Raw genomic sequence first — 22497 nt, 5'->3', positions numbered from 1 at the left:
CACTATTCTCATAGAATTAGAACTATTATTCAAACTTTATAGTTATCATCCTTGGTGTGAACAGCTGAAGGATATAGCAGGGGATGGTTTTGACTCCAGTTCATAATATGTCACCTTTACTTGAGCATAATTTGAGTTATCCACAGTGCCAAATTATGCAAAATGTGAGTTAATGCCAAGCAACAACACAGAACCTACATACTGCTTATCTTTCATTTTAAATGTACATAGATTAAAATAGCCAGCCACGCGTCGTCTTCTCTGCCTGTCTGTGCACAGTCCGTGCTTGTCTATATGACATTGGAGCCCATGCATTAAAAACAGCAATGCAGGACAAAGTCAGTTGTGGTCAGGGCTCTCGTTCTCCCTCATCCTTCTTCGCCATCTCAGAAGTCCATGGATATGGAGCGTTGTCCTGGGTCCACCACGGTGGTGTTGTTGCTACGAGCATTGCCATGGTTACGGATGGTAATGCTCCCGCAGCCGCTTCCAATGCTGCCCGCAGCCCCTCCTACGCTCCCACCTCTCACGTAGATTTCACAGGGGATCTCCTCCATCACGCGGTCCTCGATCACCTGCTCGGTGCAGTCGTGAGTCTGTTTGTAGCCGTAGCAGCTCTTCTTGTAGGTGCCGGTGTTGCTGCTATTAAAGGTCTTCATGGGAGGTGGCTTGGAGAAATCGTTGTGGTAAGAGAGCTCCATTGAGCTGAGCGTGGTGTGGCTCTGCTTCATGCTGCCGCCCGAGGAGGCCTGGGTGCCACAGTGGTGCTCGTGGATGCATCGGGACATGGTGGAGGAGCGCCGCAGCTTATGGTAGCCGTCCAGCTCATCCGACATCTCGGCCAGGTCTGACGACAGCTCCTTGTCGCGGAGGGAAAACAGCTCATAGTTGGGGGGATCGAAGACCTCTTGGAAGCCGCCTTTGTTGAAGACTGCCGGCCGACGGGCAACTACCTTCTTACGGGGTTGCTTCATTTGCACAAGGATGGAGATGATGAGCAAGACCAGAACCACACCAGCAGAGATGCCGATTACCGTGCCATGTGTTTTTGTGATTTGGTGAAAGAGCCCCTTGGACTTTCTCTCTGAGATAAAAATAATTTTTAGTCAAACTTTAAACTATACAAAGACATTAAAACATACTTTTATTAGTCAAGTCAAAATCTATTTATACAGCATATTTAAAAGCTGCAGAAGTTGTTTTTCTATAAATAAATTATATTTCACCCAAGTTTGAGGCCTGAATGTGTGAACAGAGAAAACATGTCACAAAACAATATATATAATTAGGGATGTAACGATTAACCGCGAGCCGGTTGAAAATCGATTCAAATATGTGACGATTCAAATCGGTTGAGATGCTAAACAAATCGCGATTCATTTAGGTGTAGGAGTTTATATGAATGCATGTCTGAGGGGAACTTACTGTCTTTAGAAAATTTTTAGATGGCATTTTTTCTTTTCATCTTGCCTCTGTATAATGCATATTAAAGTTTATAGGTGCAGCGCTGCTTTGTTTACAACGCTTAAAGCGCTACCTGCTGGCAGAGAGTGAATCTGCGTCTCATTCAGCTCCGCTGTTTCATGCAGATATTTTTATGTATAGTTTCACAAAACTGAAGTCAAAGTTGAAATTATACAATCTAATTTAGATTAAAAACTGCTCATGTTGCATGTATGCAGTAACTTTGTTTGGATCATGATGATTAAAATGCAGTGGTTGCCTCTAATTTTAAATGGAAAGAGCACAGACAAAGTCTTATTTTGTTTATATGAAGAGATTTCTTTTATTTGTGTTACTTATGTATTTGATTTGGGGCTTGTTTTAAAATTTCAATGTAGTTTTGTTATTTACATTTACATTATATTTAAATTTTGTCCAAAGCTATTAACAAATGAGGACAATAGAAGCAATCAAAACCAACCAAATAGCAATAATTTACAAGTGCTATATTAGTATATTATTATAGTGTTATATTTCAATTTCACAAAGAAATGTGCAGCATTTTGTCCAAGCAATAATAAAAGGACACATTTAATTTATAATTTGTCTTAAATCTCATTTTGTAAAAAAATTTAATCAAAATCGTGAATTGAATCGAATCGTGAGTTGAGTGAATCGTTACATCCCTATATATAATATGCTTTAATAGTTGTTCATAGAAACAAACAGTGACCAGTCCAATTTGTGAACAAAAAGACTCTGATGGTATAAGTATAAATCAGTATAATTTACATTTATGCATTTAGCAGAGGCTTTTATCTGAAGTGACTTAAAATAAGCATAAGCAATTCATCATAAAGCCAATAATATTTCCAGTAAAAAATGTCACGGGTATTAGAAGGCCAGGTTCAGAGTTGAGGAGAAATTCAGAAAAGATTGGTGCATTGTGGAGTGCTTAAGTGCTGCTTCTTGCAGTTTCTGAATGAACAAAAACTGAATGAAAGATTACATGAAAATGTGTACATTTGGGGTCAGTACATTTTTTTTTAAAGAAATTAATTAAGCAAGGATGCATTCAATCGATGAAGTGACAGTAAAGACATTTATAATCTTACAGAAGATTTATTTTTCAAATAAATCCAGTTTTCCCCCAAACTTTCTATTCATCAAAGAATCCTGAAAAAAATGTATCACAGCTTCCACAAAAAATATTAAGCAGCACAACTGTTTTCAACACTGATAATAATAAGAAATGTTTCTTGCGCACCAAATCACCATCTTAGAATGATTTCTGAAGGATCTTGTGACACTGACTAATGGCTTTGCCATATTACAGGTATAATTTACATTTTTAAATACATTAAAATAGAAAATAGTTATTTTAAATCTACTACATTTTTGATCAAATAATTGCAGCCTTGGTGAGCATTTTTTTCTAAATCTTTCTGACCCCAAACGGTTGGTATTGTGTATATATTCAAAAATAAATTTTGAATAATAAAAAATGATACTTTAATAAACAACAATAACATTAAAATATGTTACAAAAATATAACTGTTTTATTTAGAGGAGAATAGGAATTTAATCCACAATCAGAGGTTTCCGTTCCAGGTCGTAGGTGACTGAGGAAGCAGAAGCTTGTGTTTCTGCAGTAACTCACCCTTGCAGTGGTTCTCATCCCAGGGGTAAACGCAGTTCTGAACGCCGTTGCACACCAGTGAGTTGTTGATGCACATGTTGCTGTGACAGAAAAAGGTGCTGCTGGAGCATGGAGCTGAAAAACAGAACAGATAGAAAAGATTCAATCTCTTAAAAACAAGGCAACCCCCGTCAGCGGCTGTCTGCAGATATGTGCGCCTCATGTGTAGTGGGTGCTGATCACAACACCATAAATCAAATCTATCAGCCATCACAAAGCCCATCTGGCCAAGTTGCCATGAAGCTCTTGACTGAACGTATGCTTAGCATGCTAGTCAAAGTGAAGGGTAACGAAGAATAGAAAGAGAGGGAGAGGGGGAGATAAGCTTGTAATTGAAGGTGAGTGCCGATCTCTGAGGATGAATCATTCAGGCTGTGTCTGTAAACTCCTCATCACGTCTCCCTCTTTTAGCTGCACAGCCTCATCCCTCGGTTTCAATTTTATGCCAAAATCCAACTGCTACATTAGCATCCTCCTTATAACTTCTATGCTAGAGCTTGAGTGAGGAGGGAAAGATCTCATCCAGTTTATGGGAATAAATGCTTCTGACAGAGGGTTGAAGAGGTCGTAACTCTAGCTCCCACTATACTGTGCTCATTTCCAAAATTGTTAGACATTTCTTGCCTTCCAACAATCACCACTGATGACTGCCAAAGTCACACCACATCCCCCTGATACATTATCGCTCATCAGGAATGGGGTGATACACCAAGTGTATTTGTTTCACTTCTTGTTAGGGGAGAATCATTCAGGGTGACGATTCGGAGCAGGACGTACACAGTCTTACAAGCTGAATGTACATCACCGTTCAAATGTTTGTGGTTAGTAGGATTAATACTAATACTGCTTACTACTAAATTAAAACTTATATTCTGCAAGGATGCAATAAATCGATCAAAAGTGACAGTAAGGCATTGTTACAAAAGATTTCTATTTCAAATAAATGCTGTTAATTTGTTCTTTCACTATATCAAAGAATCCTGAAAACATAGTTAATATTAAGCAGCACAACTGTTTTCAGAACTGATAATAAGAAATGTTTCTTAAGCACAAAATCAGCATCTTAGAATGATTTCTGAAGGATAATATGACACTGAAGACTGAAGTAATGAAAAAGCTGAAAATTCAGCTTTGTCATCACAAATTACACTTTAAAACGCTAAATAAAATATGTTATAACACTTCCCAATATTAAGTACAGTTTTAATGTATTTTGGATCAAATAAAGACAGCGTTGGTGAGCATAAGACACCCTTTCATTACAGAATCTTTTTGAATGGCAGGGTATCTGTGGCACTGGACCTGGTTCTCATATCAGCGAAAACTCAAACCACTCAAATAACTAAACACGTCATCCATGATTGTTACATAAAAAAGCTTATTACTGCCGTCTATTCTAGTGATAAATCTTCTGTAGTGCTGAGAGCTTGTGCAATATTTTGAAACACAGTGGAAAAGCAAGTAAAATTGTTGCTCATAGCCAAGACGGTAGTGAAGGCATTAAATGAACCAGCTAACCCAAACCCAACTTGGCTGTGTCAATCTATTCACAGCTCTGCAAGACTTTCAGCAGTTCTACGAACACAGTGATGAAAATCATTTGCATTTGCCACAGCCACTGCTTTTTTGCTCTGAGCAAGATTAATATTCAGATGGAGTTGACATTGAATGCTGCAATTAATTCCTCTGATTATTCTGGCATTTATTAAAAGTATTACAGACTACAGCAAAAATATCCATTTGCTCCATGGTAATTTTCCGCAATTTGCATACAACCTTTAAACAGCAACTGTCCTGAAAAGCAAAGGGGAAAGAAAATGTGATATATCTTTCATACCAAAACATCTAACTCACGAAATAAAACGTCATTTAGCGTTTTCTGTCTTTTCAGCAGGCGCAGATAACTTCCAATTTTCCGTCATGACTGACCAATTAGCATGAGAAATGTGCAACACTAAAGCCGTGTTTTTTGATTTCCTATGCAAAGGTTGGGGGAGTAATTGGCCTTTTGATATCACTGCTTTCTACAGAGATTACTTTAATTAACTTCACACTCCTTAAATGGTCAATTTTTAAATAAATGCCAGGTTGTTCGAGTCAGATTCCATGAATCATAGCATATTTCAGTCTATTATTAAACATCCCTTTTCTGACATTTCAGGCAATGTTTGTGATAAACTTGCATGCTTGAAAATAGTTGATCTCCATTACTGCATTATACATTTAAATGTTGACAGCTGATGATATTTAACCCTAGTCTATGTAACAGTCAAACATGGATGCACAGCAGCATTTATTAAGTTGTTATCTCAATGGCTTGTAATTTTAATGAAATGTGGCACATTATAATGTGGGGATCTGTCCTGCTCTTTGTTTTCGTGTTGTTTTCATACTGCGGTTAGCAGAATGCTTGCTATCCTGGACAGGCAGACTCTGCCTAAAGCACATTACAAAATGAAATATAAATGATGTTTCTACCCAGCCTGCTGGCTTTTTTTTTGCTAGCTGACGTGGCACAGACTTCTCCAAAGGTCACATTCATCCATACTAACTTTCTAGCACCATAAAAGCCACTGATTTGCCTACGAAATATGAAGGCTTCTCACTGCTTCTTTATTCAATGATACAAGCAATCACTCTTAGTCTTCACTGTATGTTTTAATGATTTGTGCATTCATCTATATTCACTTTGTCTGTCATTCTGTATTAGTTACCAATACTGTTCCATCCTGTCAACTGACTGTTAATTCCACCCTGTTATAATTTTAAAATTAAGAACATATATACTCACGATCCACAAATGAGGTAAAGAGCATGCGGAAACGGCTGAGTCTGCTGCTCTCATCGGCCCACATGCGCACGACGCCCACCCCAGTATCCAACATCACGTCATTGGCCACCGTGCTGCAGAACTTCGCTTTCAGGTTCTCAATGGCGCTGCTGCCATCATACACAGCAACAAAGTTCTTCTTGCACTCATTTGAGTGCTCCATCTGGTACTCGAGGAAGCGAAGGTATATCTGCAGGGATGAACCAACATTTAACAAATGCATCAGCTAGATTCTGCAAAATGCAGACTCAAACAAGACAAGGATACAGCAAAGTGCGAAAAAGGAATTTTGAGAGAAAAGGAAAATACTGCTGTAGTTTGGTCAGACACAAACTGAACTGTCCTGATCTACGGGAACTGCTTACTGAGAAGAAGATATATCCTGGCTATGTTTTCTTGTAAGATGTAGGCACAAAAGATTACAAAATAGTTACCCCTCACAACTCTAATGACTTATCTACATGCTTTGTAGTCATTCACTCCTCTGCCAAGTTCTTTAGGGATGTTTTTAGCCTGCTAAGTGTTCTGGTCTGCTTAGCGCAGGTGAGTGTGTAATCCCCGGGCCATCTGAATGCCGTTTTCTTCCCTCAGTCTTATTACTTGCTGATTCGGCTCTACCACCATTTCTGCATCATTGGCCTAATACTTGCTGCTGCTGCATTGCTAATTTGAGCTCTTGAAAAGTTTTCTCAGCAGAAAAAGGGTCAGGGGGGCCTGATGGCCTCCTGTGGTCTCGTCAGGCCCTGGTTTTAGGTGCTCATATATCTGCCCATGGCAGAAGAGCAGGGTCATCTCATTTGATGAACTGTGCTAGTAAAGGAGAAGCGAAGAGGGTCACCTTGGACTGTGGAGGGGCACGGATGGTCCAGATGCAGTCCAACGCATCTCCATTTATTATTTTATCCTCTTCTTCCACCTGACTGGAGCGGATGACTCCGTCTGTACCACTTATCTCAAACTGGCAATCTGCCGAAGGAAAAAGTTGGAAGTGGGAAAATACAGGGAAGAGAATAATTAAGAGAAGAGAAAAGCAGCTATAGCAAAAAGAAAGTAGTGACTGCAAATAGAGGGTTTTTTGGAGAAAACAGAAATGGAAAGTCCGACAAGAGACAGAGTCAGATAGGCAGCATAAGACCAACAGAGAGAGGGAGGAGTGGAGGATGTCAATAGCAGATTGCCTGCAGCCTGCCACAGAGAATAGAAAGCACTTGAGATGGAATTGAAGTGGGGGGTGAAAATATTGAGGGGCTTACCTGGAATTGGATTTAGCAATCCACCGACGTGCAAATGAAAATCTGGGTCTGAAATGATAAGACAGATATCACATTACCCAGATAGCACACGCTGGAAATCCCATGCTCCAAAAGTGCATTAGAATCCAGTTTAAGTGAGCTGTAGGTTCTGCCGTGCAAAGATCTGCCGTTTGATCTAATAAACAGCATTTAATGTTTGTCTTATTTGACCTTAAGCGCACACAACATCTGAAAGTCTTAAAGCTACTGCATCTGAATGGGATTTGGCCCAGAATTTGAATGCCTAAAAATCAAATGAATCAAGTAGATGTATTTGTATTCAAAGTATAAGGACAGCATAACGGCAACAGCAAACTTGCACGAATATTTCCTACACTGAAAAATGTTAACTTAAAAATTGTGCTTCATGTGTTAATCTCTAGTTAAATAGGTTTTATTCAAGTAACAAATTTCAAATAAAAATAACATCAATGAATCAACCTAAACACATTAAATTAAACCAACAAAAGTCAATTCAAAGATTAAATCAGGTAAATATAACTCCTTAGGGTAACAGGTTTCCACTATTTTCAGTGTATAATAGTGGCCATAAAATATTAAATAGTTATCAGAAGTTGGCCATTGAGAATTATTACAAACTTGATTGCTGTGAAATCTAATTTACACGAAGAAGGTGGTCACATGTATATGCGAAGGTAATTAATTTGAACAGAATGGAATGCAATCCCCAACTGTTTAAATCACTGGATTCAGTCACATTTACTGAATACAAATTCCTGTTTGTGCACAACATACATCAAGTCAGACAGACAAACAATTCTGCAATGTGAAACAGGCAAGCAAGGATTCTTTACAAGGTCTACAGCATCAAGGCCATCTCTTTAAATTCAGAATGCATTTATGAAGCTCAAATATACCAAACTTCCTGCTTTCACTCTCTGGGTTACCTGCTATAAAAGTGTATTTGACGCGGAAACCTAAGCCTTCAAGCTCCTCGTCACTAGTGAATTTGATCCACATGAAGCGGCCCGTGGAGGTGACCATGCCTGGACTCTTTGGCCCACAGATGCGATCAATAAGAGGGGAGAAACCAAAGGGACCATCCCTTATCTCAATATGGTCAAAGCGGCACTCGAAGGAAGGTTCGATATAGTATGTTTTGTCAAAGGCCAGCTGAATTCTCTGCCGAGGGAGAGCTGCAGGAGAGAGGGAATCGAGAATGAAAGAGCAAACATTATATTTAGTTTATAACTGTGGAGTATGTGACACTGTAACCTGTGCTGGAGGAAGCCATTGTCTATTCTGCAGGATGCCTTCCATAAATTGAGCTTACACAATAATGCTACATATAATATGCCAGACACACACACACACACACACACACACACACACACTCACACACACACACACAGGTTTTTTTTTGTGGAAAGTGAGGACTCTCCATAGGCGTAATGGTTTTTCTACTGTACAGACCGTATATTCTATTGCCCTACACCAACCCTACCCCTAAACCTACCCCCCACAGGAAACATTGTGCTATTTCAGATTTTCAATACACTCCATTCTGTGTGATTTATAAGCGTTTTGAAAAGTGGGGACATGGGGTAATGTCCTGAAAAGTCACCTTCTCCTTGTAATACCTTTGTCATTATACAAATTTATGTCCTCATTTGTCACAAAACGCACACACACACACACACACACACACGCACACGCACACATGGAATATTTATCAAAATGAACAATACAGATTTCACATCCACATTACATCCATTGTCCACATTATGAACAGTCTACTACAAATGAAGATAAACTCTCTTTCATTACCCTGTTGAAAGAACTTGATAGACCATTATGTTGCAATACACACTTCATTTGAATTAAATTTGATTTATTAATATGAATACAGAAATGTCCACAGTAATCTCCAATTTGTGTTGTACAATAAATGCACAAAAAATGTAGTACAAAGAAGCAGCCACTATCCACTAACTACATTTTGAATATAGGTCACCTGCTCGAGGCACAACAACCATAATCATATCAGACTCTGAAACAAATAACCAATGTCACTGTTGATTTAGGTTTGTTGCTGCTGCTTGCATTAAAACCACAGACTCTGCATATTGTACAGTTATTTAATCAAGAAAAAAATAGCTTCTCTCTGTTATACATGTAAAGGCATGCAAATAAATATGCACAGGATTATTACTATAAATTCAGTTAATTAAGTTACTAGGGCAAATTAAGGTAATTTGGGCCTTTGGGTAATGTGTAAACTTGACTAAGCTCCGACGATGTACATTTTTCTCCATCACATGCAGGTGTTTGTTAAAACTGTCATACTCTGATCTGAGGTGACAATCACATTAAGCGACATAGGTCGAAAGGATTGAAAACTGAAATCCAGCCTATAGTAACCACATTTATTTATCCTACAAAAATAAATAAAAACAAAAATAAATGCTTATATCTCATATAAAATGATGATTTGAAAAGCTACATATATATGTTTTCTTCAAAAGACTGATGCATCTGTCAGAATGTATTTGAGTGTATGTAAATTTGCTTCGTCCACAGGGGGCGCTCTCGCACCGCTTCAAATACTTTTATGCCAGTACAAAATTGTCATCCGCACTTCTATAGTGTTATACTGAGATGCACCAGCAGATATGATGTTGTTAAGACAATATAATTAGTATTGTATATATACCATAATAATAATGAGAAGAGAAGAGTTCTTAAGTACCTAGAGGCAAAATACAACACTCCTATATAAGCAAACACTCTTAACTTGAGGCAGACATCAATCACGCTGTCATTAACAATTACAGTCTGACATCTAACAGCTGAAGAATAGCCGGAGAAGCAGCTTTCATTTGCTTTTAGGGCGGTTACCTTCTAGGATGTACACACACTCCTTGTTGGGTGGATAGGAGTTAGGATAGTTTGGAGATGTAAACAGGCCTCCATTGATATTCCGGGTCCACTGGCCACACTGCTCCGCTTTAAACAGAGATTCACCCGCATTCTGCGTCTCTGTGAGAACAGAGAGATGAAGGGGGAATAACAGACAGAATATGACATTTGTTTAACCAAAATAAACTAAAATGCAACTAAGATTAGCAATCACTGAAACAGTGTGAAGAGACAGTATTTTTGCAGATGGTAACAGTCATCATCAACAGCTGACCATACAATCTGATACTGATTTGAGTAAGAATTTAAACATTTATTTTTAGCTTACAAAGAACGATTCATACAAAAACGAATTTCAACCCTAGGTCCACTAGTCTGACCACAGGAAGCATTTCTTTTGCATTTTTAATGAGTTTAAAACTCTACATTTACTGGCCAGTTTACCCACAAACTGTTGAGACACTGAAAGCAAAAAGAGCTGCACAGAAACCCTCTGCAAGCGCCTAGTGCAAAAATGTGTACAGATAGGACTGTCACAGGTGACAATTCAGATATGAGTGTGATAATGCGTGAGTCATACCTTTAATTTTCTGTGCCAGGGCAAATCCCTCTTCTATTACAATGAGGAGAACCCAGGCTGGAAACAAAAGTGAGCAAGAGCATGTCAAATGTTAGCACACAAAAATAGGCATGTGACATATTTTAGCAACAATCGTGTCCTTCATCTGACATGCTGTTCAGGACACCCGTATACAAGACTGGAAAATACAATATCAGTACTGTAAAATAACCATACCGGAAATGACTTGGTTCTGAAGTATTCTGACTAAAGCACAGGAAATATGCACAGAATCTGACTGATCCAGTCTCGTCTCTCTTGTCTGAAAACAACTGTTCTAACAGTTATGATTCATTGTGCAGCAGAGGCAAGGGCCATGGGCGATGTGAGCACCCAGACACGAGCACACTGATCACCCCAAACTCCGCTATCACTCTCCATGCCCCACATCTGGACAGGAACACATCTAGCAGACTGATCAAACGTTGAAGATCTTTGTCATGTCATAACACGCATTGCACTTGATGCTCATCTCTGAGACAAGGCCAGATGGTCAAAGATTCCCTGCCTCGAAATTTTTTTATTAAATGACACAATATCATGCACAGCCACATTGTTGATTTAATTATGATGCAATATTAATTGATTTCCTTCTGGATTTTGAGAGAATTATCTAGACAGCAAAATAAAGCAATGAGCGGTCGCAAGTGTATTTTTAGTTCTTGTTCAATGAATTGGTATTTATTTTCAGGCCAGTCAGTTGCCATTCATTAAGTATGATGAGATACGGCTGAAGAGTGCCACGTGTGTGTTATGTCAAAAATGGTGTGCCTCAGCTTTCATTCTGGTACACTTTTAACAGTCAATGTGCAAATTAAATGAAAAGACCTCATTTCCAGGGTTCTCAGAAGCAAATGTTGTCATAGATTGGTGAAGTAAAAAAAAAAATCCATGATAGCTTTTCCATGACTTTCCAAAAGAGGAAAACATATGGAGAGATTTATTATGGCATTTATAAAGGAGATGTGACCTTTACATTCACCTCCATAGACAACCTATTAGAAACACCCTTGCAGCAGTGTTTCTTCATAATTTAATGCCAAAGTAACATAACACAAAGTATAGTGTTATGAATGTACATTGTTTAATTAAAATAAATATAAAAAAAGCTTTGCTAGATGTGCAATGTTAATGCCTGTGGAAACATGTCATCAAAGTCAGTCCATAACTTTCTGCTTTCTGTTTAAGAGGTTTGTCTCATGCAAGAAGCATCGTCGTTTGGCGCCCCAGCATTGTTAGTTAATCATCAACTATTTTTAAGACATTTTATTCAAGGTTCTGTGATATGTGTAACGTGTACATCTATAAGTAATAAAAGCAATGACAGTAGGCTTACTTATGGCAATGCACTGCTGTCTTAAAGCAGTGTTTCTCAACCCTGGTCCTGGGCGCCCCCCAACACTGCTCATTTTGTATGTCTCCCTTATCTGACACCCATTTCAGGTTCTGGAGTTTCTTCTAATGAGCTAATGAGTTGAATCAGGTGTGTTTGATTCGGGAGACACACAAAATGTGCAGTGTTGGGGGGGGCGCCCAGGACTAGGGTTGCAGTCTTAAGGGAAAGCACTCAAGCCATAGATATGTATAGGTAGATTCCTCATTACCGACTGTTTCTATGGGCCGCTATAATACACGAAGACTATAGAATACCCAAGACGCGTCGCTTGTATAGTTTTGAATGGGGGAAAATGCAATGTTCAATATGGCCACTCTATCAAAGGAAGCCCTACCTTTTGAGTAAAGGAGCCAATCGCTAATCGGTAAAGTCATTGCATCACTGCAGCTGCCGTTAGAAGTCCCGGTTGCTATTGAAACAGTGAGCGTTCTGAGACGCATGCTCAGGACTGTGAATGTGCATTGGCTGGTCTAGCCTGAAAAATAAGCTTGTTTTTTTTTTTACACTATTGGAGCATAAGAAACAACATATATGAGACAATTGTTGTCAGATTTCAATGGTGATTTCAAATATGAAAATGAATTGTAAGCTTGACAAAGAATTTTGAAGAATTAGTTGTTTCCCTATTCAAAGAGATAGGAGCTGCACTTGCATGCCCGAGAGGCATTTCAAATATGGCCGCCGAGTGAAATGATTTGCCTTAAAGGGACTTTGCTACACGTAGACTGCGCAGAATTGTGGCATCTTCTAATACTCATTGATTATTATGGTGAGTGATGTCAAGTTGACCATTGCAAGATGGCGGATGTGTCTACGTCAGGGGTGCCCAAACTCGGTCCTGGAGGGCCGATGTCCTGCAGAGTTTAGATCCAATTCCAATTAAGCACACCTGAACCAGCTAATCAAGCTCTTACTAGGCATACTATAAACTTCCCGGCAGGTGTGTTGAGGCAAGTTGGAGCTAAACTCTGCAGGACACCGGCCCTTCAGGACCGAGTTTGGGCACCCCTGGTCTACGTGCTTTGGACGGTCAAATGAGGTATCTACCTATACATATCTATGTCTCAAGCGGCAATTTGTTGCTATGGTAACCAGGTAAACACGATGTCTGTTCGCCAGTGTCAGAGATTAGGTGCGTCCCAAATCACGTACTTATGCACTATTCTATGACGTTTTGTAGTATAAATAGTGCGAGTAGTGCGTTCACACTGAAAATTCCAAAAAGAAAAAGTGCACTTTAAATACCCGGACGATGCACTTAAATAACCGAAAAAATGAAGTGTGGAATATTGGACACTTCATGCACTCAATTGTCGCAGCTTTAATTACGTACGGAAGTGGGAGGGGCTATCAGACTCCGATTATGAATGACAAAATAACCTTATGTAATTCATACTGTACATGGTTGAGTACAGAGTGCATAAGTACATAGTGTATAAGTATAAGTGTATAATGTCTTGCTATTGGGAGATGAGAGGGTCTGTATTACTTACTATTGGACAAAGCGCAATTAAACCAATCACATTACAGCCTTGACGACACTGAATTTCAGTCAGAATTGTGCGACACTCAATCGTCGTTTATGGATACCATAGGAATAAATGAGAAGTGCCGTAAGCTGTATCTCACCTGTCGCAAAAAGTCAGTGACTTCTCTTATAAAATGGCTTTTTTTTTGGTGTAAACTCTAAAAATAGTTAAATCCAAAAGTATTATTTTGTGTAAAACATGTTGAAGATTAGCCGATAGGTTGTCCATTCATTAAATGATCATTTGTTTCCTCTAAAAAGCTGTTTATTCAACGTAGTTAAGCCTCTCCTCCATTGACATCCATTTAAAAAAACGGCCTCTGGTCTCCTTCCCACGTACTGCCAAAGCAGAAGCGTTAGCATTAGCCGTTACGCTTTTTTTGCTGAAGGTTTCAGACTTGCCTTCTAGTGGCTTTGCCAGCATTTCCAAGGCGGTGAAGCCACCGGATGTGGCCTACAGATTAAACTGAAGTGATCTTCTGTCACTGTAAAAATGGCAATAATGATAATAAAGAATTAAATTGGAAAGTATCTTTATTCTGCATGGCCAGCGTTTCAAAGCTCCCGAGGTGACCCAAAAGACAATTCCGCCTGACGGCTTGGGCTGAACCTCAACAGACTGCACTGCTAAAATGTCCTACTACTTTCTACACGCCATAATGATTGCCATATCTGGATTAGCTTGACCTGAAATAACACAACATCGGTGCAGATTCATTTGCTAACAATAAAGTGAAAAGTCTAAGATGACAATCTCCATCTTATAAAGCCGCTCCCGCTAAAGACAGAACCATTTCATGTCTTGAAGAGATGAAGAGATGTCAGACAAACACACATGAAAGATGAACTGAAGAGCTCTCTGGGGATCCTTTATCTTATGTGATATGAGGTCAACAAAAATCTTTTTAAATAGCCCACAACTTGAATCGAAATGCAAATGGAAATGCAAAGGTTTTTAGAGTAGCTTAATTAAATCGAGTTTTGTCCTTAAAATGAGGATGGCAACAGTGGCTCCAGATCTCACGCAGGATCTGATTTTCTGCATGAATTATCCTGCGTGCTGTCTGGTTTCAAATGAACACACATCTGGGTTGAGCCCCATGGGACGAAGCGCTAAAATGTTATGATATATCTGAGCAATGTGTCCATACACAAACCCAAACAAATCTCATTAGGAAGGGAAAAAAGAATAACTTTTTAGCCTATAATATAAAACGTTATCACTTTATTATAACTTTAATTGTCCAAAGAGATTCACTAGCTATTTTCGACTGAGTAAATGAACTGTATAGCCTGTAATGTCATTTGGCACTTTACCGCATTTAAAGTTAATTAAAGACAGGTGACAATTTCCCAGTAGTATATCAACGAGATACCTCCAACTAATTACTCATACTGATGTTAAATACTTCATATCTCTTTCATTCCTTTACAAAAACTGACTTTGCTTCTTTAGTTTGAGTTTCTCCAAGGCCACCACACTCAAATGAAGCCAAACAAAAATAAGAAACCGACACAGTTGGATTAATTGTCAAGAATCAACAATTATTTGGCTGTAATTCACATGTGTTCTAGAGCAGTTGAGGGGGAAGTTAATTTAGGTTGGTGTGAAATTTGGCCATCATCTTGCACATTCATCCAAAACATATAACTGGTGAGATTATGATTTATTTTGGAGGTTTATCATCTTCGTGAACCTTAATTCATAGACATGTAGTCACATTTTATATGACAGTGTTCACATTGCCTTGTGATTGCACAAAAGCGAAGTAATAGTAGTGAACAACATATAGGCAAATATATTTATTTTAGTAGTCTGCTACATTAATTATATTGCTATATTAATGATAGGCCTATTGATTTGTATGTTGCTATATTAATTAATTATCTATAATGTATAACATTTACACTGCTATAGGGGGGGGGGGGGGGGAGGTAATGTAATTCTTATTTGCAGAGATCTGGGTTAATTAGCTAATTGGGAGCTACAGAAAATAGGAAAAAAGGAGCATCTCAATATGTCTTTCGCCATATACATTTGCTTAAAGCTCGATGTCGCGGTTCATCAGCAGAGCGCAGCTCGAGCTCCAGATGTGGCACGCGGGAGCTGTTACTTCAGCACTCTCGCGCCGCTTCTGCAAATGCCACGCGCTCACGCGCTCACGCGGCGAAGTTGCACGAGACGCTGCAGAAATCTAATGCAACTCGCCTTGTGCTCCAGTGGCTATACAGCTTTTAACGTCCAAAAGACCATTTCTGATGGCTAACAATGACACAATACATTTCCCGTCATATAAACGACCAACGGCGTAATGAAAATGAAGCAAATAACGAATAGAAATCAATTAGCCAGCTTTCCTTTGACACACGCGATATATAGCTAATGAACAAAAGCACACCTGTAGGTGGCGACGCGATTGTTAGCCCTAAAAACGGCAACTTGCTATTTCTGCTCTATGAACGTTGAGCTGTATTTGTTTTGCTGCTTTGTTCCAGCAACGTTCATAAAGGAACAAACCCACGCTGTGTTGCCAGGCACAAAATCAATAAATGTTTGCTGAAACTCACCTCTGTGCATTTCCTCTTGTTGTGGATACCGCTGCTTCCACCTTGGTGAGCTGTGAAGGCGAGTTTTTATCTCTCCATTTTACCAGACCTACAAATCCCAACTTTTCTTCGTTCTCGTTAATCCCATTCCTCAAGCTGGAAAGAACCACTGTATTCCTTACGAACAACACGCACCTCAAGTCCGCCTGACAGGTTGTAAATGACTGAGTGTACAATCCTGTTGAGAAATGCGCTTTGTAAATCCTCATGCAGTGTATCACCTTTCAGATAGGCGACGCGGAGAGTCCGGGGAGAACTGAGGTGATCGCACTAAACGAGGCTCGTTTGAGCTTTCGGGCGCTGCTCGCTTGAATGAGCAGCCTGTACGCATGCGCAGTTCACCAGAATAAGACGCGGACAGCGCGGTCAAGTTAAGGCGACGTGAATCGCCACGGACGCAGCATCTAGAGTATTGGTTTATTCTTGAGTGAAGAGCATTAAACAGAGTATTGAACAGCCCCAGTCAGGATTTCATTTAAGTCATTTGACGATTGTCTAGTGATAACGCACCACGCACATATGAACCTTGTGACTACAAATCCGTTTTTTTCCCCAGAGTACAAGAGGTGATGAATTCATTGCCGATGGCTAGTATCTTCTGACTCATCTGCTATATCTTCTGGAGCTGTATCCGAACTGTAAGTGCATTTCAAATCAACCAAAAACAACTTGAGGCAAACGGATCAGATAATAAAGCATTTGGTCATGTTTATTGTCAATGCAACATTCCAAAAGACAAAACAGCATTTCAACGCAACCAAAAACACATTGAGAGTGATTCATTAATAATTAAAACTGAGCACAGATGCACAACCTGCTAAGACCAATATGCACCTGACCAGAAACAATGAGCGAAAACCATAAACAATTGCATGCCAGTTAATATGCGAGTTTAGTATGCAGCTGTATTGTGGTTTGACAATTGCATTTTCCTTTTAAAGTGAAATCCCTTAATGTGCATATAGTGCACCATAACAACACCATTTTTAAAGGTAAAAGAGATTAGCATATAAATCAATGCATGGATCAAAGCAAGTGTCAGATATATACAGCCAAGAACAAAACCCTTCACACTGGACATTCTTCAGCAGCACATAATTCATTTCCAGTGTTTTAAAAACATGTAAAAGCAATAAATAATACCACTTTGAAACTGATAACAGTGCCTTACAATTGGAAAGAAGACATACACGGAGGGAATTACTAGAATGCAAACAGAGGATAGTGCATACAGAAACCACAACAGCAACCTGCTTTATGCTGACTACGAGCAATTAGGATTGGGGGACTTGACTTCCTATTTAATATTGATATCCAGTGTCAAGTTAATGAATCAAAACACTAAACTCACTGTGAAATCCTTTGGATGTGGTTGGCACTGAGTGTTGACAGTTAAAGCAATACTTTATTGTGAAAGAATAATACCATATTTAATTTTTTTGGGTCCCATACAGCTAAATGCCTAATAAAATCAGTTTGCAGAGGACACCTTTGTTAACCTGGGGCCTCATGTAGCGCTTGAAGTCAAAGCATTTATTTAGTAAAGACTAAAGCGGTTCAGTGAAGTGAAAGAACTATCACTCAGTCACATTCATAGACATAAAGGCTGACAATTAATTACGTCCTACAAAACACATGACATACAACTTGAAACAAAAGAAACAAGAAGGGAAAATTACCGGTTTTGTTTCTGCCCACTTGACATTTATCAGATACTTTAACAATACAGAAAAATAAAGAAAGAGTTTTAAAATAACATGTTTATCCCAAACCAAAGTACAAAAAAATGGCACCAAACAGTTCTCTCTTCTCAATGTGCAAACGTCAATATGCGTTTAGGATCATGTAAACAAACTTGACAGAAACATATCTCTCCTCTTCAGAAGCCAACAGATCCAGAGAGACACATCACTGTTCAAACTATTCATATTTAGATGGAGTTCTCTGATTTCAGACATTATTTATTGCATAAAATGCTCCAGTGTGGGAAAAAAAGTGAAAATAAATAAACCACTGAAATGAAAGAAGAACCGATCTTCTCAGTGTTTACCCACAATGCTCTCTCCAATTTCTCACATGGCATCAAAATGGAAGCGATGGGCCTCCTGTCTCTTCTCCCGGTCATCTGCTTTCTGTAACACACAAACAATCAAAGGTTGCTACATGCTGTAACTTCACGGTCCTGATAGCAGTCCGGAGAAGCTGGGACTCGCACGTTAACCGTGCCAGTGAGTTGAATGCAAACACAATACAATGGGGTTTGATACATTGGGAGAGGAAAAGAACAGACACACACAGAGAGAGAGAGAGAGAGACATACAGACAGACAGACAGACAGACAGAGAACTCATTACACACACAATGGCACACTACCACAGTGAAATACCTCTGTGTGCAATCAAAGATAGAGCCAACACCAGACACTTGCTGCCTGAGACTGATAATAACACACACTGCCCAGCCTGGAGTGTGTGTGTGTGTGCTCAGTGATTATCCTCTCTCGGTGATGGCAAAAACGATGTCTATTCTCAGCTAGTATGAGTGACTCACACACTGGGACCCTCTGTGAAACACTTGTGAATTGGCTCTCCTGTTCCATAAGGGTCACTTGGATGTATTTTTAGCTTTAGGTGTGCCGTTTTCCACCTAGTAACTGTGGAAAGCACGTCGCTCATAAGCAAAATAGCAAATCAGTTAAGAAAAAAAGCAATGTGCCAGACAGATACAAGAAGGGATTATTTTCCTTTTCAAAAGGACTTTATATCTCACAGACCATGCAAAAGGAGCCTGAGGCTTTGACTGAGCGCTGTCAAGCCCTACGCTATCTGCTCAGGAGCATCCAGATGATATCTATTCACAAGATATACCACTATGTGTCGGATTTTTCCACATGATACAGTGCCGAGTCACATCAACATCATTATTCACCGTCTTTCATTGCCATAATTGAGGGTTGTAGCGCAAATGAAGATGTGAGATACATATCTACGGGTTCATCCTCATTTCAGGTCCATTTAAGTGTGTTCAGTGAGTCATAGGCCAGTCACAGACTCATTGATTACCCTGTCATGAGTGCTCGACTTAATTACATATTCAGTGATAAAAATAGCCCATATGCTCCTTCAAGCTCAGGATTACTAAACCGCAAGACTTGCAGTTGTAGCATATCTGACCATTTTATTTCTTCCAGCAGCAGCCTATAAGTAATAGTAATAGTCTCTGTCAGATCAGCTGCCAGCAATTTAATGATGCAACTTCACATGGAAAAAAAAGTGGAAAGTTCGCCGTTTCCTTGTGCTCTTTTTTTTCCATCCGACATTTCTGTATTATGTTTTTGTTGCAGAAATGTAACTTGCATTCCTCCGCCACACATTGGGTTTGAAGTGTGCTCTCCAACAAGCACACCACAAGGCGCTGACATGCTTGAACATATACATGTACATAAAAACAGGTACTGATGGCAACATATAGTACAGCATCTATTAAACGGACAGGCTGACATTCACATAACCCACACACATCCGCAGTCTCCCGCACGGAGGTGGATTAGACACAGTCATGTTGCCTGTGAGGCAATTCTATAAAGACCTTACCATGTCAAAAATTATAATTCAATAAACAGATCAATATTACATTATTTATTTGAATAAATTCTGGTGCCTGTTTTGCCCTCAAATCTCGTTCTTCTAATTTTTAAATCATAACTGGATCTTCTGGATATCATCCACATAAACCCATCCCTTTCTTACAATCAATTGCAAGCTCACATTCAGTTGTGCCTCCATCCAACAAACCGTTAGACTGAACCAAGTCCCTGTCTGATTTGATAATCAGTTTCAAAATATGTATGTCAAAATATATGTTTTTATGAAAATATATTTTCAGTTGCAACTTTAAAATTCTGGGCGATACCAAAAAAGTCGATGCTTATTTAATTTGAATTAACTGATAAATGACTGATATTAAAATGTATGCTTTTTGTATTAAAAAGCACAATTAAATACCCAATATCGACCAATTTATAAAAGAAAAAGACATGGTGCAACTGTATGTCTCTAGTTCTTTTTGAGTAATTGAGAAGATGTAATAAAAAAAGAAAAAAGAAAAGAAAGAAAACCGCTTTCCCTTATCATGTCTTAACAAATTTCTTCAGGTATTTCTTTAAGTGAGGACGTCTACATGCAGGAAGACAAGGTACGTTCCTGTCCCACGCAGACATGCAAATGATACAGAATACCTCAGTAACTCTATTTGTGTCTTTCACGCGACATTGAGCAGGATGAAGAGAGGAGCCGGAGGCAAAAAGGAAATACTGTGTCTTATCTTCCTCTAATATCACGCCCCTTCCACTGGGATGCAAATGGAACAGTCCGCAGAAACGGAGCTGAATCCTCTCCAAATGCTATTTTCACAGGCACTACAGGTTGCCCTCTCTTATCTACTAAAGCCACTTCAATTACAAGCTGTCATGGGGGGCAATGAAGATGGAGGGCACAGACAAAAAGAGAGAGAGAGAAACGCTTTGTATATCTGATGTTTTAAGCTGTGTCCGAAGAGAACATGCATTATCATGAGGGGTCACACGAGTGTGCAAGTCGATCTGTGCAACATGACTGACATTTCCACTGCTTCGCAATGGCATGCGCTCATTCTTATCCTGAAATTTCATGCAAACACATTTACACAAATGCAGCTCTATGATCAGAAGCAGAACATGTTTGGGGAGTTGTGCTATATTTGGATTGCGAGAAGCTGCAATAAATGGAGAGAGTTGCAGAAAAAGCGAGCGATAATGTGTTACAGTCTGGTAATGTAGCAACATGCGATAATAGACCACCTGCAGCCTACACGGCTCACAGCATCAGTTGTGCAGAGAAAAACAGGGCTGCGGAGCTTCTCTCAGACAGGCGGAGGAGAACGGCCTGCTTCCTGACCTTTTAATAGCTGAATAAGTGAGCAATGCGAATCGTCACCTGAACATGTGCATCAGGAAAGCCCATGCTCCATCAAGCAGTTATCAAGACAAGACAAAGAGCCAAAATACTCCCTCTCCAGGCCTTCCTTCAGCCTTTCTCTTCCCTTTTGTCAAATCTATAATTGCAGGGCTGAGGAAGAGAGATATGGAGCCAGCATGTTATTTTAATGCAGTGTCAACTCCAATGAAGGTTGTGTAGTGGGAAGCGCTTCCTTGAGCAGAGAGCAATTATGGTTTTCAGCGCGCATAATCAGGCACCCACAGCAGATGGCTTTGAGAGAACGCCAACACCAGAACAGCTCTTCACTCCTCACACACATGTGCACTCATTGCACCGCCAGGACCGCCATAACGCCTTTGAATACATGAACACAAACAGGCATTCTTAAAAGAATAAAAAGACAAAACAGGTGTCCCAATAAACACCCTGCACACACCTGGGTGGTAGCAGGCAGGTGCATAGGATAGAGTCAAAATAATGAAAATTGATTGCTATTTAACAAATATTTGCAAGCCTTGACAGTATATCATTATTTTTTTTAAATTTACTTCTGTTGTTTTTTTTTCTTCTAACATGCATCCAGTGCCAATGGAGTATCACTCGGGATACATTTGCAGATCTACAGGACCCTCCAAACGTTTGGAAACTCCCTAGGCAAGGGTTTTGGGCAATATCAACATAAATCCTTATTGTTTGGTTCTTTCGGTTGGATTTCTCAACTAGTTCTCAACCAGGGAGCCAGGGCCCACTAGGGGGCCTCAAGGTTACTTAAAATTACTCAAAAAAAGACAAAACAACCTTTAAAGGGGTAATAAAATGGAGAGTCAAAAAGGTTCACTGTTTTACAGGTGATTTTGGCGGTTTTCTGCTGGTCATTCTGGGAAACTCCAACTGAACACAGCTGAGCACCAGCTTGACTAGGCTGATCTTAAACCAGGGAAACTCTAGAGCTATTTATAAACCAACTCTAAACTGAATGATTAGTCGACTAATTGGTCTTAAGGAAAGATGATTTCACGTTTACCCCAATTGGACGTGTCTCTTGGGAACTGTTACATAAGATGTCCCTTCACTCAAAAACACTTAAAAACGGATAAGAACAGAATGCAGTGGTCTTTAAAAGTTGGACTATTTCTGAAAGGGTTACACCAAAAGCTAAAAGCCCAGTGCAGCAGGCTAATTAAATTTTAGATAAACTCATCAACCTCACAAATTAGTTGTTGGAC

The 22497-nt window shown here is 39.4% G+C and overlaps 2 protein-coding genes across 3 annotated transcripts in view; both read right to left on the bottom strand.

Moving 5' to 3' along the window:
* Positions 1-16561, bottom strand: LOC107598688 (neuropilin and tolloid-like protein 2). Of its 2 annotated transcripts, XM_016290079.1 has the most exons (10): positions 16517-16530; positions 16257-16441; positions 10726-10782; positions 10125-10265; positions 8174-8422; positions 7227-7274; positions 6812-6939; positions 5935-6163; positions 3105-3218; positions 1-1084 (listed from the first exon to the last, which is right to left on the bottom strand). In XM_016290079.1, exons 2-10 carry the CDS (start codon positions 16264-16266, stop codon positions 387-389), a joined length of 1674 nt encoding a protein of 557 aa, XP_016145565.1. In that variant the 5' UTR covers positions 16267-16441; positions 16517-16530; the 3' UTR covers positions 1-386. The 2 variants fall into 2 exon arrangements, with proteins under 2 accessions (XP_016145565.1, XP_016145564.1); XM_016290078.1 differs by having other exon boundaries at positions 16257-16561.
* A 425-nt stretch (positions 16562-16986) lies between these two features.
* The window catches only part of itfg1 (integrin alpha FG-GAP repeat containing 1), a 136381-nt gene continuing 130870 nt past the window's right edge, over positions 16987-22497 (bottom strand). Inside the window, exon 18 of the mRNA XM_016290077.1 lies at positions 16987-18427. Coding sequence (XP_016145563.1) covers positions 18368-18427 — 60 coding nt within the window. The 3' untranslated portion in view covers positions 16987-18367. The remainder of the gene's footprint in view (positions 18428-22497) is intronic.

Source organism: Sinocyclocheilus grahami, unplaced genomic scaffold (genome assembly GCF_001515645.1).
Source record: "Sinocyclocheilus grahami isolate Dianchi unplaced genomic scaffold, SAMN03320097.WGS_v1.1 scaffold254.1, whole genome shotgun sequence".
NCBI lineage: Eukaryota > Metazoa > Chordata > Actinopteri > Cypriniformes > Cyprinidae > Sinocyclocheilus > Sinocyclocheilus grahami.
The sequence above is the reverse complement of the archived record's forward strand: the minus strand, read 5'-3'. Positions and strand labels throughout refer to the sequence as shown.

Bases quoted from the DNA above. Each gene is read 5' to 3' on its own strand.
- LOC107598688 (XM_016290078.1), bottom strand. The intron at 10,266-10,725 runs GTATGACTCACG...CTGTTCTCACAG, and splicing joins CCTGGCACAGAAAATTAAAG to AGACGCAGAATGCGGGTGAA. The intron at 8,423-10,124 runs GTAACCGCCCTA...TCTCTCCTGCAG, and splicing joins GTGTGTGTACATCCTAGAAG to CTCTCCCTCGGCAGAGAATT.